Source organism: Plodia interpunctella, chromosome 10, assembly GCF_027563975.2.
Source record: "Plodia interpunctella isolate USDA-ARS_2022_Savannah chromosome 10, ilPloInte3.2, whole genome shotgun sequence".
NCBI classification, from domain to species: Eukaryota; Metazoa; Arthropoda; class Insecta; order Lepidoptera; family Pyralidae; genus Plodia; species Plodia interpunctella.
In genome coordinates, this window is record NC_071303.1 from 6,417,028 (window position 1) to 6,436,035 (window position 19,008).

General features: G+C 33.0%; 2 protein-coding genes and 1 long non-coding RNA gene across 4 annotated transcripts; 2 read left to right on the forward strand and 1 right to left on the reverse strand.

Moving 5' to 3' along the window:
- Positions 1 to 146: 146 nt before the first annotated feature.
- On the forward strand, positions 147 to 3,703 carry LOC128672880 (meiotic recombination protein DMC1/LIM15 homolog). The gene is made up of 5 exons (XM_053750378.2): positions 147 to 608; positions 781 to 948; positions 1,250 to 1,352; positions 1,658 to 1,825; positions 2,891 to 3,703. The coding sequence occupies exons 1-5, from the start codon at positions 289 to 291 to the stop codon at positions 3,146 to 3,148; spliced, it is 1,017 nt and encodes a 338-aa protein (XP_053606353.1). The 5' UTR covers positions 147 to 288; the 3' UTR covers positions 3,149 to 3,703.
- A 920-nt stretch (positions 3,704 to 4,623) lies between these two features.
- On the forward strand, positions 4,624 to 14,467 carry Pect (Phosphoethanolamine cytidylyltransferase). Of its 2 annotated transcripts, none has more exons than XM_053750490.2 (8): positions 4,624 to 4,900; positions 5,132 to 5,382; positions 5,648 to 5,714; positions 6,126 to 6,203; positions 7,146 to 7,302; positions 7,552 to 7,740; positions 11,176 to 11,334; positions 11,758 to 14,467. In XM_053750490.2, exons 1-8 carry the CDS (start codon positions 4,848 to 4,850, stop codon positions 11,959 to 11,961), a joined length of 1,158 nt encoding a protein of 385 aa, XP_053606465.1. In that variant the 5' UTR covers positions 4,624 to 4,847; the 3' UTR covers positions 11,962 to 14,467. The 2 variants fall into 2 exon arrangements, with proteins under 2 accessions (XP_053606465.1, XP_053606464.1); XM_053750489.2 differs by having other exon boundaries at positions 4,625 to 4,900; positions 7,143 to 7,302.
- Positions 13,267 to 17,129, reverse strand: LOC135309796 (uncharacterized). Its single transcript, XR_010370009.1, has 2 exons — positions 16,638 to 17,129; positions 13,267 to 16,274 (listed from the first exon to the last, which is right to left on the reverse strand). It is a non-coding gene; the product is annotated as an uncharacterized LOC135309796 (long non-coding RNA).
- Between the last annotated feature and the right edge of the window lie 1,879 nt (positions 17,130 to 19,008).

Consider the following 19,008-nt stretch of genomic DNA (forward strand, 5'->3'; position numbering starts at 1 on the left):
TTTAGTGTTACCATTTATTACATTGTCGTTTGTGGTATCGATTGGACCCAAAACCTATCAGCCAAACCAAACAGCATAGGAATGTAGGATAGTGAATAGGTACATTTAGCGGAAGTAGTCGACTTTATGGTCGGAATAGACTTTTTTATTTATAAAAAATCAAAATAAAAAAAATTAAAATTTAAGCGCCAATGTTATAAAATACGAATTACCTACTTCAAATTTTCACAAAATTAGATGACCGCGAAGAACTTTTCCATCATTACAGGGATTTCATCTACGTTATAAATGGATCAAGTTCTTGAAGACCATATATCAGATATTGACGAAGAGGATAGTTTTTTTCAAGATGTAGATATTTTACAGAAACATGGCATTAATGTAGCAGATATAAAAAAGCTAAAGGCAGCTGGTATATGTACCATAAAAGGCATTCAAATGAGCACAAAGAAGAAATTAAACAATATCAAAGGGTTTTCTGAAACCAAAGTAGATAAAATAAAAGAAGCATGCCAAAAAGTTGTTTCTCTAGGTTTTATGACCGCTCTAGAAGTTAGTGACCGACGTAAACTTGTATTCAAAGTAAGCACAGGAAGTAGTGAACTCGAGTAAGTGCGGAAACTTTTTATCTTTACTTTAAAATGTAAGCTTGATTTTGAGAAACATCATGTATAATACAAATAACTAAATATGTATTTAGAGTAAAAAAAATATGTATTTAGTTGACCATAGGTAGTTCTTACAATACTTTTACATTGCTTAGCTACCTACATTTTACAGTAAATTACTCGGAGGAGGCATCGAATCTATGGCCATTACAGAGGTGTTTGGAGAATTTCGCACAGGAAAGACTCAAATATCTCACACACTCTGCGTCACCACGCAAATACCAACACCTAATGGCTATCAGGGCGGAAAAGTCATGTTTCTGGATACTGAACACACATTGTATCCTTTCATTTTAATTATTACCTAAAGAATAGCGAGTATCAGTTCAAATGGCAATAGAAATCGGTTCAATAGCAACACTAAGGGATAAAGTACATTTAGTACTGCCGTATGGTACAGTTATGCCATAAAACGTCCTATTACAGGTACTTCAAAAGTAATCTTATTGACATTATGAATTATGATTATACAGCTATGTGATGTTATTTAAAATATATTTATTAAGTACTTAAATAAATAAATCTTGCTATCATGGCTGGATCAATAACATTTATTGCAATCCTTAACTTCTATACATTAGCCGTCCAGATCGATTGCGGCCTATTGCAGACAGGTTCAATTTGGATCAAAGTGCAGTCTTAGATAATGTATTGTATGCCAGAGCGTACACTTCAGAACATCAGGTAACAGGTGTTTAATCATACTCGTAGAGTTCTTCCTATGTCGAATCGACACTAGGACACATTTCTTTTTTGTTTTCCTCTGTTCTGCCCCCGAGTCAAATCATCTAATATATTATGACCTTGAAATCACGTCAAACAAGCAGTCATTAATCGGAATATTTGAAAAATCTTACCTAGTTTTAATTTTTAGTGACCTAACTGTACATACACTGTACTAAAAACTACAAAAATAAAAAAACGCGCTTTATTTTTATTCAATTTTACGAAATTTCCTACTGGCGATTTTAATGTCACGTTAAAAATAGGCAGAACTTTTGGACTATGTGGCTGCAAAGTTCCACGAAGAAGCAGGCGTGTTCAAATTGCTCATTATCGACTCCATCATGGCGCTGTTCCGTGTCGATTTCTCCGGCAGAGGTGAGCTAGCAGACCGACAACAGAAGTTGGCTCAAGTGCTGTCCAGATTACAAAAGGTACCCGAACCTAATTAAGTTTAAAACTTGAAAACAGCCTACTTACCCACTTAAAAAACGTTTGAATGCCAAACATTAAAAGCTCGAGCACTGTTGTGGGTCTAATGAAATTAATCTAGATTAACGGTACCTAACAGAATCTTATCACCGGAGACAAATACGAGTACCATCTGTGAAAAAAGTAAGGACAGAAAGCAGTACTGCTTTCGGAATTGAACCCAGACATATCACGGAGATTATCAAAATGGATTTCGTTTTAAAATTTGAGACTTAAGTACAATAGTTTCTTATAATCATATGGCATTTAATTATTATTTCTGTCAGTCGTAGTCGCAGCTACAAAGAATTGCACAAATATTAAATAGGTTCAAGATCAGTGGGTAACGAGATAAAAGCATCCGGCTGTGTCTGACTATCGACAACGGGGTGGTTGACTCTATGACACCTAGTATATTCCGTTTGATAAGACTTATGGTTCTTATTTCGTTAAGACTACTAATTACATACTTTGACTTTAATAGCCAAAGTAATGGACGTATAAAAAAAGTTTTTTAAGTTTTATACGTCCATGGCCAAAGTAAAGTACCTAATTCAACAAGCGAGCATTTAGCATTTAGTGCATAAGTATACACGTGTATGAGCGTTTATTTACAGCTATAAACTTCATTATTAGACTTCCATAGGGTCCATTCCGATGTTATCTCGTTCGCTGCTTAACCGGCGAGGAAGTGACAGGAACCAAATATTTAAATTCAATTCAAGTGTTTATTGCCATTCAAATTATACATCAGTCCTCTTTGTAACTGAATAAATTCAAAATATAGCCTTGTGATATAGATGTGTTATAACACATGGCCTTGTATAGTTTGTGGCCTTCATAAACTATACAAGGCCATCTCCAAGAAAATCATTGAGGTAACAGTTGACCAAAAGGCAGGCATATATCTCGGCCAGAGATTAAGCATTGCCATTCAACGTGGCAATGCTATCAGCCTTTTGGGCACGTTACCTTAACTGACATTTTTGTAAATATATAATATAAAAAATAACTTATATGTTTTCCAGATATCTGAAGAATACAATGTAGCAGTTTTCATTACAAATCAGATGACCTCTGATCCAGGAGCTACTTTGACATTCCAAGCAGATCCTAAAAAACCAGTAGGCGGAAATATTCTTGCGCATGCTTCGACGACTAGAATTTCTCTGAGGAAGGGACGCGGAGAAAATAGAATCGCAAAGATTTACGATTCACCCGACTTGCCTGAAAGTGAGGCAACATTCGCCATAACTAATGGTGGTGTCGCGGATGCTAAAGACTAATAAATAATTATTATGTATTTTATAATAGCGTTTTATTAGTCAATTTATTAATTGAATACTTATACGACTAGCTAGGTCACGTTTTATTACGTACCTATCCCATTAAGAACTGCGTCTATTTATTTAAACTTATCTGCGCAAAGCACGCATGTAAAATATACAGACGACTCGGGCAGATGTAGAGTCCAAAAGTCAATGAAATCGCCTCGCATTCGTCATTCACAATTACTGTGGCGCGGTGGCGTGATACTATAAGCCAATTATGTCTCTCCTTGCACGATTAGATAAACGCTACTCATTCTATTTTGTATCTACTTATGTGAATATAATTATACTGTCCTGATTTAATTATTGTTTACGAATAAATAATATGTAACTAATCTTAAGAGTACCTACTCATCTACCTAGTACCTAAATGAATAATTGTCAACAAACAGGGAAACCTTAAACCACAAAAATAAAATGCGACGATTTGGATGTTCAATAAAATAAACACAGCCTGATTTGACTGTGTGGCGATTTTGATAAAAAATACACACGTTTACCAAACTTAATATTTCAGAGGTTCTGGGTAGAATATTTTACATCTGGTAGAATAATTACAAAATCATAAATATAAATAATCTATACCTAATACTTAAATGTGACATGATCTGTTTTCAGCAAAGATTCTGTAATGTGTAGTCATCGATTTATATTAAATTGTTATAGGGAGTATTACTACACATTTATCCTATCAGAGCACAGCACTGTATACATGTTAGGGTACACAAAAGCGTTGCCGCCTTTTGCTATGTCGATTACAACGTTTCTTTTAGAGTACTTTATTAATCCTATCATTATGTAAGCATTCGTTTGTGAAAATATACAACAAAGTAGCATATTCGAGTACCGAAATATTGGGAAAAATCTTTTTCCATAAGATAAAAAAAATTCGAAAACTATGGGATACGCCTCACGCTTTAACGCTTTTAAAAATTGACGCTTTTTGCTTCCATTAACAATGTTTGTGTACCTTAGTTGTACCAGTAGCGCCATCTGCGCTGAGTTTTATTCATCCACAATATTTTTTTAATAGCAAAAACGCTCGATGTTATAATTTATTAACAACATTAGTATAGGCTGTTCATAGAATTAGTAGACGTACTCCGAGTACCTACCATGGGTCTTTTCCACGCAGATATAGAAAATTCAAGATGACAATCTATCGGAGCCAACAGAGATAGAACAATCCATACAAGAATCCACCGTAATTGATCTGAGGATCCACCTTCAGGATCCACCCATAGATCGACAAAAAGAAAAAGAAATGTGCCAGCATTGTAAAATCGGGCATATGGTGATGGACAAAAGATATTAGCACTCTGTCTGAAGAAGTCTATAGTTTTCTCTATCTATTAGGCGCATGCGCAGTGCGCACGTGAATCATGATGACGCAATATCGGTGTTTTGACACTGACAGACCGATTGATAAAAGTTTGACTGACAGTTGTTTCATTTCGTGCATGGAGGATGGAGGATTTATATTCCTTCTTTGTGGTATAATTTTCTGTTGATTTTTAATTTCATAAAATCGGGGTGGTGTTTATTTGCTGGATTTAAATTTCGAAATTTACTTTTATGATTTTAATTTTATATCAAGTGTAAAATAAAACGGAAACGAAAGTGATACAATTTGCGACAAATAAAAACAATAATCATGAGTGATAAAAAAGAAGAAAAGAAGGAAATTCGCGTTTGGTGTGATGGATGGTGAGAAAAAAACATACAAACTGCATACTATTTATTGTATGACTATAAATTTGGCAGACCATTTTCACGGAAAAACATGATCATGCGTAAAAAATCCGTGAGGGTCAAGGTCTTCTAATTTTTAACCCATTTACAGATTTGATTTTTACCCATATATATTTTATGTAGTAATCACATCATCTAATCTATATTTGTTGCAATATTAATTAATATAAAAATATGACTTTTCAGTTATGACATGGTCCACTTTGGACATGCGAATTCCTTACGGCAGGCCAAAGCTTTGGGTGATGTGCTTATTGTAGGAGTGCACACTGATGAAGAAATAGCCAAGCACAAAGGCCCACCAGTGTTTACACAAGAAGAGCGATACAAGATGGTCAAAGCCATCAAGTGGGTGGACCATGTAGTGGAAGGTGCTCCTTATGTCACCACATTAGATACCCTGGATAAATACCAGTGTGATTTCTGTGTACATGGAGGTATGTTTTCCTTTATGGTATTTGACTAATTTTGTAGATTTTTAGTTGATCGTATTAATACCTATGTTTGGAATTTGAAAGTTTTGTATTTATTTTAGTTTTAATTTTAGAGGCCTCAAGAATTATATTAAAAAAAGGAAATTTAAAGAAATCATCTTCATTTTACATTACTCAACCCAGTTTCAGTGCTAATACAGTAAAATATTTTCAAGTAAGTACATGATTCAAATTGAGGATGTACTTTGAATGAATACTTTATTTCCAGATGATATTACTGTGACAGCAGATGGAATTGACACATACCATTTAGTTAAGAAAGCAGGTAGATACAGGTACATGTCCTTAAACCTACATCTTTTTTGTTTTCTCAAAAATATTCATTTAGAATATGAGGAAAAGAACACACACAATATACTTTATAATTATGAATACCTAATTCATAATTATAAAGGGTATTGTGTGTGTTCTTCTATAATATACATAATATTATAGTAGAACTTAATAAATTAGACCAAAATAAAAAGTATATTACAAAAATGTAAAAACTATGTATCTTTGTTTGTCATACCAAGCATAATTCATCAATCTATGGCAACATACATCTCTATTGTTGTCATCAAAATCCTTTGTAATCTGAAATGTTAATGGTACTAGAAAGTAAAGGCTTTTTAATTGACATTATTAATTTCACATTTGTAATTATAAACTGAAAAACATGATTTGTAATGTTTGTTTTGTTCCAGAGAGGTGTTAAGGACTGCAGGGGTGTCTACAACAGACTTAGTGGGCAGGATGCTGCTTCTTACCAGAGAACATTTCAAGTAATATTTTTGCATGATTGTTTTTGAAAGATGGTTTGTAAAAATAGAGTGGCCGCTAACAACTTAATTAAATTTTTTTTTTGGGATAAAAGGTTGCCTATGTCGCTACTGAAGGTCTATTCTCTCTGTGCCAAATTTCATCAAAATTAGTTTTTAAGTTTATTCATTACAAAAAAAATAAACCAATTTTTTCTTTTTCTTAACGTAAGAAGAAAAACATATAATATGCGTACCTATTTCTTCTTTCTTGCGTAATTATAAATCTCATAAGTATGTAAGTAAAACATGAGATAATAATACACATTATCATTGTGGTTTACACTGTCTTGCTGATTATCTTGGTATATCGATTGATTACATTTTTTATGTCTGACGATACCACTGATATGCTAATACACAACAATAGGCGCATTGTGATATGACTCAGTGGACTAATTCATACAGACGCCAGGGGTGGGTTGATAACAGAAATCTTTTCCTTATCTCTTCAGATGGACCTATTGATTTTATCTGAGTGCTATTATATTCTAATAATATTATAAATGCGAAAGTAAGTTTGTTTGTTACCTCTTTGCACTCTATTTTCTCAATCTTCTTGAAAATTACCATATATGTAGTTTGAAGTAGTAGTGGAGAAGGACAGAGGGTGCCTTTTACCCCGGAAAAATAAAGTGTGTGAAATTAACGCGGGCGAAACCGCGAGTAAAAGCAAATTATTTGATACATTTTGAGCTGAGTTTGTATGATGAAAAGTAATTAACACCCATTTTTATAGTTAGTAGCTATTGACCGTCATGCAGGGTCCACTTTCCTACTTTTTCTTTCTGACGAAGATATATTGTATCAATCATGATAAAAACTGACCTATTTGATTAAAAATGTCACTTTGACATCAATATCATTCTTTATCACTTAGAACTTAAGGCTAACAATTTTCAGGAGGGGTGACAGAGAGTATTCTGTGGCTCTGGAACACTCGTCAAACCTCGGCACAGATTCAACGGCGCGGTCGCCATTTACAGGCTGTTCACAATTCCTCCCCACCACACAGAAAATCATACAGTTCAGCAGTGGGCTATCTCCGAAACCTACAGATAGAGTGAGCAATATTTTAGCACATTGTCTTATATCTCCAAACTGTGTTCGCATTTGTAAACACAGATTTCGAGTAGAACTCGATTTGATTGGTTGCAAATAAGTGGAGTTTTCTCAGATGAGATTGACTTCACTAAGAACTGCTGGTTCTAAGAAAAGCCTGTTTGTAACCTAAACGCGATCGAGATTGTTACATCATGCAAGAAAAATCTTATTACTATTATATTATTCATTATACTGTTTTATCACCTAGGTTGTCTATGTGGCGGGTGCCTTCGATTTATTCCACGTGGGCCATCTAGACTTCTTAGAACAAGCGCACGCTCAAGGGGACTTCCTCATCGTCGGCTTGCACACAGACCTGGAGGTGAACCGATACAAGGACTCAAACTACCCCATCATGAATCTACACGAACGGGTGCTTTCTGTGCTGGCTTGCAAGGTATGTGTCAACAGCAACTTATCAAGGGTTCTGACAGCTCTTAAAAGCTCTCACAATTTTGGTCACTTTAATAGCGAAAACTAAAAAAAATATCACAGGATACACTAGATAAGGACTAGATAGCATAATCTTCTGTAGTGTGTTTTAAATTTAGTTTTCGTTATTAATTAAAATAAATTGATAAAAATGTTATGGTTGTGTGTGGGTCGGTTCAGTCTTAAACGTCCCAAATTTTTTAGTTTGCTGTCATTTTATTTATTTAGTAGCAAGTTATAGTGTTTTATCTCAATTGGTTAAAATATGTAGAGTATATACAATGATTTGTATGTATCATTGTATATACTAAGAGACGAGAGACAAGAGGATGGATTTCACAAAATGACACAGGTAAATCAATATTGTTAAGGTTCTATTTTTTGAAGAACCGAATCAAAGTGTAGTTAGGTACTTGTAGGTTACAAAATACATATATACTCTACGTCACACGCACACATAAGTTGCTATGAAAAATATATGTCCGTTTCTTATTTCGCTTTGAGCAGTTATATCAATTTATGTACATTTCATGGTGCAATTAAATACCATAAAATACACGTAATGCATGCAAATAATGTATACTGCGCGAAATGTAACCCTCGGTTATAATTTGGAGCATGATATAAATTAAAATTAAATAAAAATAAAGACTTTGCGTAGGTTCTTATAATATTTATTATTTTATTATCTCTTATCTACAGTGCCGAAAACCCCCGGGGGTTTTCCTACTTTACTTCTCCATTGGCACGTATTGTTGTCGACATAGCCACCATTTCTTGGGTTTGCAGAGTTTAAAAATGCAAAAAAAATCACGCGATTAATAGACGGCCCCTGACATAGAACATTTTTATACAACTCGCTTATCTCATGCAAAACGGCAAGATAGACGTAAAGGGGTATTCGGGACAAAATATATTAGCGCTCTGTCCTCTTTTTTCTCGTGTATTTCTAATAAGTACATGTTTTTTTTATGACCGATACGAAAGATATAACCATGTCTATATGTAGTTTTCTCTACGTAATTTGCCGGTTTACGCAAAACATGGTCGTACCAGCGTAGACATCTATATAGAGAGATAGATGAACTCTTTTTTGCACCAACAGAGAAAAACAGCATGGGTTTTACTTATTATGTTAATTAACATGTGAACAAATTATTCAATGTTTAGAAATAAATTAATAGCGATTTCTTGACATGCACCGACACCGCACGTCCCGTGCACGTGTCGTGTATTAAAACTATTGTAAATTGTTAGTATGCGTACCATATACGTACTTTTCTCATTGTATTGGGCATACGATAACAAAACAACACGGAAACAATTTAAAATTTTGCAGCTGTAAATCGACGGTATTTTCCAGAAGTTTAACAACCAAAATGGTTGTTATTAAGTATGGTTTCAAACGATAAAATATGCTAGGTTTTATACATTAAAAAATTAATCATAATTAGATTTAATATTCGTATGTTCCGTCTATTTGTATAGCATGTGAAGGTCACCACGATATATTTGAGGTCGGTTAGGATGATATCGTGCTCACTTGTATAACATTATGAATTTGTATTTTGAAAGTCAAATTATATTATTCCTCTACTCCATGTTTCTACTCTATAATTTTGAAAATAAAATAAGTATATATAAACAAAAATAAATTCAAACAAATTAACGAGAGACAAGCTGTTTTTTGAAACTTGTTCAATACAGTTATACTTATACCGTTATATACTTACAAAACCGGGTGTTTCTGAATTGAATTATGTAGAAGAGGCCAAGTCTACTCACTAGTCTCAACTTGCTTAGGCCGATAACTGTGAAATTAATTATTAAAATTATTGATGAACCGCAAAAGAGATTAGTAATTAAATTATAGTTTACAATACGAGGGAAAAAGCTACATTGTTAAATATTATTGTATCTTATGTTTTATATACTATATAAATTGATAATAATACGTAGTCACGAAAACATAAACCACTAATAAATGGTTTATGTTTTCTATTAATATTCTATTAGTAATTAATTTAACCTCACGCTTATAAAAAATGTTAGAAACTTGCCACGAATCAATGCCTTTACAGTTATGTACTGTGCCGGTATATTTATCTCCTATTCTAATGTACAATGAGTCATCTTTATATGTACCTATAGTATCACAAAAACGCAAATGCTTGATTAGCCCACAGCAGACTTATGATAAAAGTATGAAGCAGTGGTGGTCGAGTGGTTGAGACAGCCGCCTCTAAATAGAATGGTCCCAAAGTTCGAATCTTAATCGTTCCGTAAGACTGACTCATATATGATAAAATTGCTCCCAATGAAGGAAAACACTTAGAAAACCTGTTTATGTCACTACTGATATTAATGCTTACGATTACTGTAGTTAGATGGCGGTAGTAGTGAAAGTCATGTCAGATGTTTTTAACCGACTGGAATAAAATTTGACGCAACTAGGGCTTGTAATAACCCTTTATAAGAAAAGAAAATGCGCAAAGAATTTTGTAAAGCAGTGAAAATATTCCGTCGGCCCCATTATCAGTATAAAGCTTTTACATTATCAATATTATTCGTTTTGTGACATTTTATTTGATTGAGTCACAATGTTCAATATTTCGTACCTGTTACTACTTTCTGATTATGTATCATATTGTAATCTAAAATATTTAATAACTGCTAGATAAATCTGCCTGAAGTGATTGGCCTTTCAGCCCTATCCAACACATGTGGAACACATTTTCAACGTTATCTCGATATGTTACATGTAGGCTATCAAATACTTAATCAGCAAGCGGTGAAACAGGCCCTTAGAGCGACAGATAGGTATCTCTTGAACCAATGTCATTGAATGAACAGAAACGAATTTATGTGCAACATCAATTCTGAAAAGTAATTTGTACTGCTTCAATGTCGAAACCACAAATATATATTTGAACTTAGGATACTTAATACTTATTGTGAGCAATGTTTTTATTCAACAACTTACCTTGAACGCGTATTATTATTAGCTTCTCTTTTTTCGAACCTAATACCTACTATTGTTTTTGTGGCACGCTTTGATGGTATAATTTACACAATGTGGAAATATAATTTTTAAAGCATAATATTTTAAGCATAATATAATATTTTGTAGGCATAGTAGACTTGTAGGAAATATACACAATAAAATATATTTTCATCTACTCGACATTTCGCTTACTTACATACGTGTAGTTTCATCGTGTCCTGCCTTTGGCTTTGCCTTAACCTGCGGATGGAAAAGAAGCCTTGTATTCCAATTTTATTTTTATTAGCACTAGTCATACACGTGGCATCATTAGCCCTTCCATCATATAATATAGTACATACGGGCATCGGTATGAATTTTATTGTTGTAATTAATTATATAACAATATTCTTACAGTATGTGCACGAAGTGGTGATTGGCGCGCCGTACAGTGTGACCGCGGATTTGATGGATCATTTCCGTGTGTCGGTGGTCTGCCATGGGATGACGGCCACCGCGCCGGACGCTGACGGCTCAGACCCGTACGCTGTGCCCAAACAGCGGGGCTGTTTCAAAGTATGTATCGAACTACCCTCATCTCCCAAAATAGTGAACGCGGAGTTGATAATATTTTTATTACGAAGTTTCATCGGAAGTGGATCGTCGGAATACAGCTATTTAGTAATAAATTCACCAATAAACTAAGCCCTGTCAAGTCAAGACTTGTGTAGTCAAGAAAGTCCTACCTGTTCAGGTAGTACTTTCTTAACTACACAAGCCCGAGAATTTATTGACAAAATAATTTATTTCAACAGCAGTGCCGATCGATCCCAGTGTGGCGGCGTTAATTGACAAAGTAAAAAAAAAACTGAAAATAAAACTGACCGATAACATAGCAGCTAGACAATAAAACTTATAAATTATAACATTAGATTAAATATTTATTCCCAACAAAAAACTTACGTTATTACATTAAGAATGTTTTGTTTTACTTTTCAGATATTGGATTCAGGTAATACAATGACAACAGACGACATAGTGCAGCGAATCATCCGCCACAGGTTAGAGTTTGAGTTGCGGAACTCGAGAAAGGAGAAGAACGAAATGGAACTAATTAAATCATTAAAGAAGACCCACGTGAGCAAACAGAACGGTGACTGCGAGCATATCAAGAAAAATGGTGACGTCACAGATACGAGCTAAATAGTGTTATGTATTACAGTATATATATAAAACTAACTGCCAGGCTCAGGACTGGTCTCCACTAATAGATACAGAGTAATAAACGGTGCTAGAGCACAGTACGGCTAGCTTCCCGTTTAAAATGGCCATGCTCACCTTTTGTAATCATAATATGCTGATGCGCTGAGCTATCGCCGATTAATGCGCCAACCCTGACGTCTTATCTTACTCACACATGCATGAACACTAAACAAATCTTCATAACAAAATTGTATGTCGCGTTCCGAGCTATGCCATATCGACATAAATGCAATTAAGTAAATTAAAATGTATAAATAAATCACTTAAATTTAACACTTAATGCATTAGTGCATCATTGTCTGCTTGATCTGTCAAAACGTGAAACATCAGAATTAATGACAAATTTTCTGTCTATAGACAATACCCAGATTTTGTAATTTATATTAACTGGCAGTTCGAATAGGGTATCCTCTAATTTTGAATCTTTAAAATTTGTCTCATTCAGGGTTTCATAGCCAAACGTACCTGTACTTCAGCTGTAATAGAAACTGGTTTATGTTTAGTATTTTACACTTATTTATTGAACACTTTATGTTCAGGACCACATTGTATCCAAAAAGTATATGCAATTACTTTTTACGAAGAGGTCATCAATTCTTATTGCATAGAAAATGTTGAGTAGTTTATTACAAACCAAAATGCAAATATTTTATTCACTGGATACTTGAACGTGTATATTGATAGGATTACTAAAATTATATTGTTTTAGAAAATAATAGGTATCCTTGTAAATTGGACATATTGTAAACGTTATATTCGCTAGAATCACATAATTGTGTTATGTACATTTCGAAAAAATGTGCCTGTGGTTAAGAATATTTTTCTATTATAAATCAACACAATTTGCAAAATAATATACTGTATGTCCCTGATGATGTGACGTTATCATCAGGTACATGTGGTACGTGGTCGGTGTTTGATATAGGTACTACATAAATCCAGTTAAAAATCTATCTAAAAAATACATAATGTATGAAATTCTACCTTTTAAAGTTATATGTAAGTAATTATACATTGAATCATTACATAGCTAGATATATTGGATAATGAAATTTAAAAAACCAGAAGCACTTAATTTTTAGAACTCTCCTACATGAGCTGTAGGGTTACGTCAAAGTATATAATATTTAGATATTATACTTTGACGTAACTCTACAGCTATAAGCCATTAATATTTATCTTACTCCAATACGATGTGGGCATTTACATTGTGATATCGTTTAATAAATTTAATATAAAACAATGGATTATTTTTAGATAACTCTGTTTTAGTGTTAATGCTAAGTTTTGTTCCTTTTGTTTTAATTTAATATTAGAAAAGTCAAAGTGAATTTTTACACTTTCGATGCTTTTGCTACTCAGTCGATTTTGAATTTTCCATTCATTTTTAACAAACTAGATAGCAGATATTTTTTCTGTGTTCTCTTTATGTTTATAGAAAATTTTATGACGATTGATTAGGAGGAGGCAAACAAATAACATACTTGTCGTATATAATGTTAGTTCTAATACAATGTTTCATCAAATAAGGTCTTCAAATAAGGAATGTACTGTTTAATATTTCAAAATTATTATTTAATTATTGTCAACGTAAAAAAAAATGGTACATAATAGGTAGTAAACATTTGATTATTATTTTTATCTTATACGTTTCTCCCAATATTTATTTGTTCCCAGTATGTGAATAACATAGTATTTTCGTCTTTAAAAAAATTGAAAAAATTACATTATTATTCTACCAAAGATTCAGATCTCATACTGCATAAAGTGTTTGTGTATGACACAACACATCAACGAGATTAAGCTGTATTTGTTATTTATTTTTGCGTTTTAATAAAATTATATCAGGAAGGCCTTGTGTATAGTATAAAGTAAAAAATATGATGTAACATATCTAAATAAAATTTAATCTCGTTTAGCTTACTGTCAACACGCAACACGCAATTTTATGTATAAAACTTGCGTGACACATAATGTAGATATTGTATATCATCGAACCTAGTGAGAACCAGTGAGTTATATTAAAGTTAATATAATATAAAAGGCTTCAATGCTTTAACAATAGGAAACTTATCCTATGTCGACGACTTAGGATACGTTTCCTATTGTTATTAACAACCAGATATTTATGTCGATTGCTTTAGTAACATTTTCACAACCATTTAAAAAAATATTTTTCGACATTAAAAACAAGTATAATATCAATAAATGAATTATGTTGGATCGTAAAGCATTTCATTAAAATTATATAAATTGTTTAATCATATTTCATTGTAATCTTTTCGTAACGGAATATTCTTCTGTTTGATAGATTTATATGTTTGTTTATGTGTAAAAATAAAAATATATATCCCTAGATTTATTTGTCATATGCATAACAGATAAATTATTTATTAAACTAGTTATAGCTATTAATTAAAAATAAATTAAATGTCTGGAAATTTTAGATTACGTGTTTGCTTTCCAATTGCCAGAACAAATTGATGTAGCTACATAAACTATCCTAATCAGGTTTTCATAAATTACGTAGGTACCTTTAAATTAAATTTACTAAGAAACATTCAAATGACGGACATATAAGATAGACTAATGTCATTTAATTTTCATAACTACGACGCCCCATGGGACTGTACCTATTCGAATTATTAATTTATAAACAAATTAATAAATTATACATAGCTGTAGAAAATAAAACTGTTTTATTGAAGCAATAAGATTTCAATTCAATGTGTGTCAAAATGTGTGGTATAGTTACAGATTTGTTTTTTGGTCATTGGATTTGTGCTATTTTGTACCTTGACGTTGGTAAAATCATCGTTTTGGTGAACGATGGAGACAAAATTTGGCCAAAACACACCGCTCACACGCACACCCTTTCTCAATCTATACCAAAATGTCAGTTCGTTCCAAAACAAGTTTTTTGTGTGCATACCATGGTGCGCATGCGTGTAACCCTTCCCTCCGCAAAAAGGCTTTAATCATATTTGGGTAAATTTCAGGACTGTTTGAACGCGGCGTTTAGCGTTTCATTAGTGTCGCATATTTTAAATCATTTTTTCAAATTAAACATTTATAAAATTAACATTGTACCTTACTGTGTATGGTACAATTAATAAACATTAATGATAGCCCAGGCGGCATTCAAAACGCTCGTGAATATCACCCATTTGAATAAAAAATAATGTCAATATGTACTAGGTATGCCCAATGCCTCGGGTATTTTTTTTATCATGGCTGTATAGGATTAAATCCTTTGCCTTTCCATATGGATAAACTAAACAAAAAATCTTTGGTTTAAAAATTGACATTTGAGTGTGGCGTATTTTGAGAACTACCCCCATCTAATAAACAAAGCAGAAGATTCGGCCTTGTAAAACTGGCACACGGTGAGGTAAAAAAGATATGAGGTGGATCTCACAAATATATTTATTTTGAAGCATTTTTTTTCTTCCATGCTAATTTCTATCTAATGTTAATCTTTTGGCATGCATTATATTGTCTACTTTACTGACAACTTTATACATGTATTTGGACAACTTTATACAGATATTTTTTCTGTGTCCTCTTTATGTTTATAGAAAATTTTATGTTAATGTTAATTTTTATACAAAATAAACAAAATATAGTAATAATCAATACTTCGTTTAATAATTATATTATAGTAATTCGATTTCTTTATCTGATTAATCTTTGCCGTAAATCTTTGTTTACCTGTTTTAGTTTCTTTATAATTTCTCCCTCTTCTTTGCTTCCCTATATTTAATTCTCTTTAATCTTCCTCGCGAAACAACAGTTTTAACTTTTAAGCTTGTATCAGAGGTTAATGGGTCTTTGGAAATATTGTTTGGTATGCTCGATGTGTTAAATCACAACTATGTTTACTGCTTGTTGTTTCTTTTTCTCCTCTGCTATTTTCTGCCTGTATCTTCTAGTATTTTTTCTCCATCGTTTGCGCTTTAAGCGCTGTTCTCTTGGATTCAATTAATCTATGCTAATATTTTTTCTTTTTTTTTAAATAAGTAGCACTATTTTTTGTTTAATTTCTTCGTTTAATACTGGATCATTTTTTATTTGAAGGTTTTGGCGTTTTTTTGCTTCTCGCGGTTGCTTCGAAATTTCTTCCTTTTGTCTTGTTCCAGAATATTTAATAGATTTTTTTTAGAGTTATAACCTAGAATAGCACTTAGAGCACTTTTTATTCTTATTATTTTCCCGAAATGCCTACGGGAGCGAAACCTCGAAACCTGGCGCAGCTATAAACATATTTAATGTGCAGTTTAATGAAACATTTATTTTACTGTTTATTATATGTATTGATGATTTAACAAGTCACTAGACAATAATTTAATACCTCAACACAATGAATTGTCATTACATTCACAATCATGTCAAATTGAACGATGTCGACTCATCACAATGAACAAATTGATGAAATCAAACAAATTGAAAGATGTTAAATTTGGATTAATACTACAAGATAGTTAGATAAGTAAAACTCCACACAAATATCGTTGGGCATTAGGATCTGTGGCGTGCCCACATATAATATCTATACATATAAATACTTTATTTATATATCAACATATATACTTGCTATTTATAATAATATCATTTACCTCGCAGTACGACGAGTCGTGCCGTAGATCTGCAGTCGTGTCGTGATATGTAACGGACCTAGCACAGCATGCGCGCAAGAGGTCGAAAATTGTCCACTTCCGCGCAGACGGCCGCTTTGCACCGTCTCGTGACACACTGATGATGTTTGCTGCACCGTCCGCATGTTGCCTGCTTTGTCGTCGACGCTATCCCTGATGCATGCGCTATTTTACATCCTTACCGCCTAATAATTGTATTGGATAGTGTGAGAGGTGTTCATGTTACTATTGTGAAAGAAGATTAAATAGTACTGTTGGAACTCCACGAGTTTCATTTCATCAACTCGTCCGTGGATTCTACAGATCTAATATATGCATAAATTAGATTTTACTGATTTTACTTGTGCTTGATCCTTTTGCAGTTACACGTAAAAACGAAATGACGTAAATTGGGTAACAAAACACTGCGAACGAAACTTGGTCAAAATATTTTCACTAAAACAAGTCTTTACCCTAGTGATCACGGCTGAGAAATGAACGCCAGCCGGGGGCGGCGTTTTTGATGTATCGGCGTGTAAAAAATGATCAAATAAATGAATTTAACGACTTTCAAAAGTCGAATTGGAGGGAATGAGGGATTCTCAGTAACAAAACTTTGCACTTGATTATTTCCTAACATAATAATCATTTTATATTAATATAACTACACACAGTGTTCTTTTTATTATTTCTTCCTAGTAATAGTTTTATTTTTATTATTAATGCTAATGCTAAATAGATGAGTTGCTTCAAGCATTGTAATTACATTTTGCACAGCTTTATTAGTTTATCTTTTTAAAGAGTAATAAACACGTGTAATTGTTTCTTACCTTGTTAGTATAACCATATTCTCGTACCTTATAGCAAAAAAATATTTAAAATAACTAAACATTAATTAATAATCAACGCTATGTTGTTGCGAACGTATGTTGTGCGATCCACCCATTAGCACTCTGTCCCGTTTCTTCTTAAAGAAAGAAAGAAAGAAATCATTTATTCGGCAAACACATAAAATCCAAACATACAAAAGAGTAACGAATATAGATCGAATACAATATGTAAGCCGAAATGGCGACCAGCTCAGCATGGTGCCATGGTATCGAGCCAAGGCGCTGATTTTCAGCTGGAACCAATTAGAAAGAAAGAAAGAAAGAAAGAAATCATTTATTCGGCAAACACATAAAATCCAAACATACAAAAGAGTAACAAATAAATATCGAATAAAATATGTAAGCCGAAATGGCGACCAGCTCAGCATGGTGCCAAGGTATCAAGCCAAGGCGCTGATTTTCAGCTGGAACCAAGTACAAAAGTAGGTATGGTGGTAGGTAAAATAAACAAGTTAATATGTACGGAAACAGAAACAAACAACAGCAAACAATAGGATTAAACATATACCGACTTAGGAAAAAATGTAAAAAAAGGAATAAAGATAAATTACATGGAAGCTATGGAATATATATATATATATATATATATATATATACTAAACTAAAAATTCTGACTGTGCTTCTGGGAGAATTTGATTGGACTCCAGAAATTCAGTTAATTGTAAATACACTACCTTTTCTAGTATTTTAGAAAGAATTGAAATGATACTTATTGGGCGAAGATCATTTACGGTGAGAGGGTTTGAATTTTTTGGTAGAGGTCTGACAATTGCAGTTTTCCAGGTATCCGGAAAGATAGAAGTAGATATAGATTCATTGATGATGAGGGTAATAGATTCAAGAGAATAGGGTAGGGTTAATAAGATCATGTCTAGGGAAATCTGATCAACTCCTTGAGCATTTGATTTAAGATTATGTACTATTTGAGAGATGATTTCAGAACTAACAGATTTAAGTTTGAAAGTAGCGTCTATTTTAGGTATGTTATTATAAGATGATGGATTCGATGGATGCAAAACAATAGGAGAGGGGTTAAGAAAGTGTTTGTTTATTTCTTCAGGAGAGGAAATGTGATTGGGTAAATCGTTTTCATGTTTGGGTGGCAAGACATTGGATTTAAAGTTTTTCCACAAAAATTTAGGATTATCTAAGTTCTTGTTGATATAAAACTCAAAATATGCTTTTTTTTCCCTTTCAGTAGCAGAAGTCACATAGTTTCTTAGTTTTTTGTAATCTTGTGTACCTCTGTTTCTACGCATTTCTGCTTTTTGTACGAAAATATGTCGAAAACACAGACATTCAATGTAATGTTTCTCTTTATTCGATCATATATATAATCGACCATGTATAGTCGATGTGGAAGTTGGATTGCCTATCACATTTTTCCATGTAGGATAGTGAATAGGTTACTTATAGGTTTTAATTGCTTCTTCTACTTCTAGCCAGCCAGCCCATAGACCGAT

Bases quoted from the DNA above. Each gene is read 5' to 3' on its own strand.
- Pect (XM_053750489.2), top strand. From the start codon at position 4,848: ATGAGTGATAAAAAAGAAGAAAAGAAGGAAATTCGCGTTTGGTGTGAT. The intron at 4,901-5,131 runs GTGAGAAAAAAA...ATGACTTTTCAG, and splicing joins CGCGTTTGGTGTGATGGATG to TTATGACATGGTCCACTTTG. The intron at 5,383-5,647 runs GTATGTTTTCCT...CTTTATTTCCAG, and splicing joins TGATTTCTGTGTACATGGAG to ATGATATTACTGTGACAGCA.
- LOC128672880 (XM_053750378.2), top strand. From the start codon at position 289: ATGGATCAAGTTCTTGAAGACCATATATCAGATATTGACGAAGAGGAT. The intron at 949-1,249 runs GTATCCTTTCAT...TCTATACATTAG, and splicing joins CTGGATACTGAACACACATT to CCGTCCAGATCGATTGCGGC. The intron at 1,826-2,890 runs GTACCCGAACCT...TATGTTTTCCAG, and splicing joins TGCTGTCCAGATTACAAAAG to ATATCTGAAGAATACAATGT.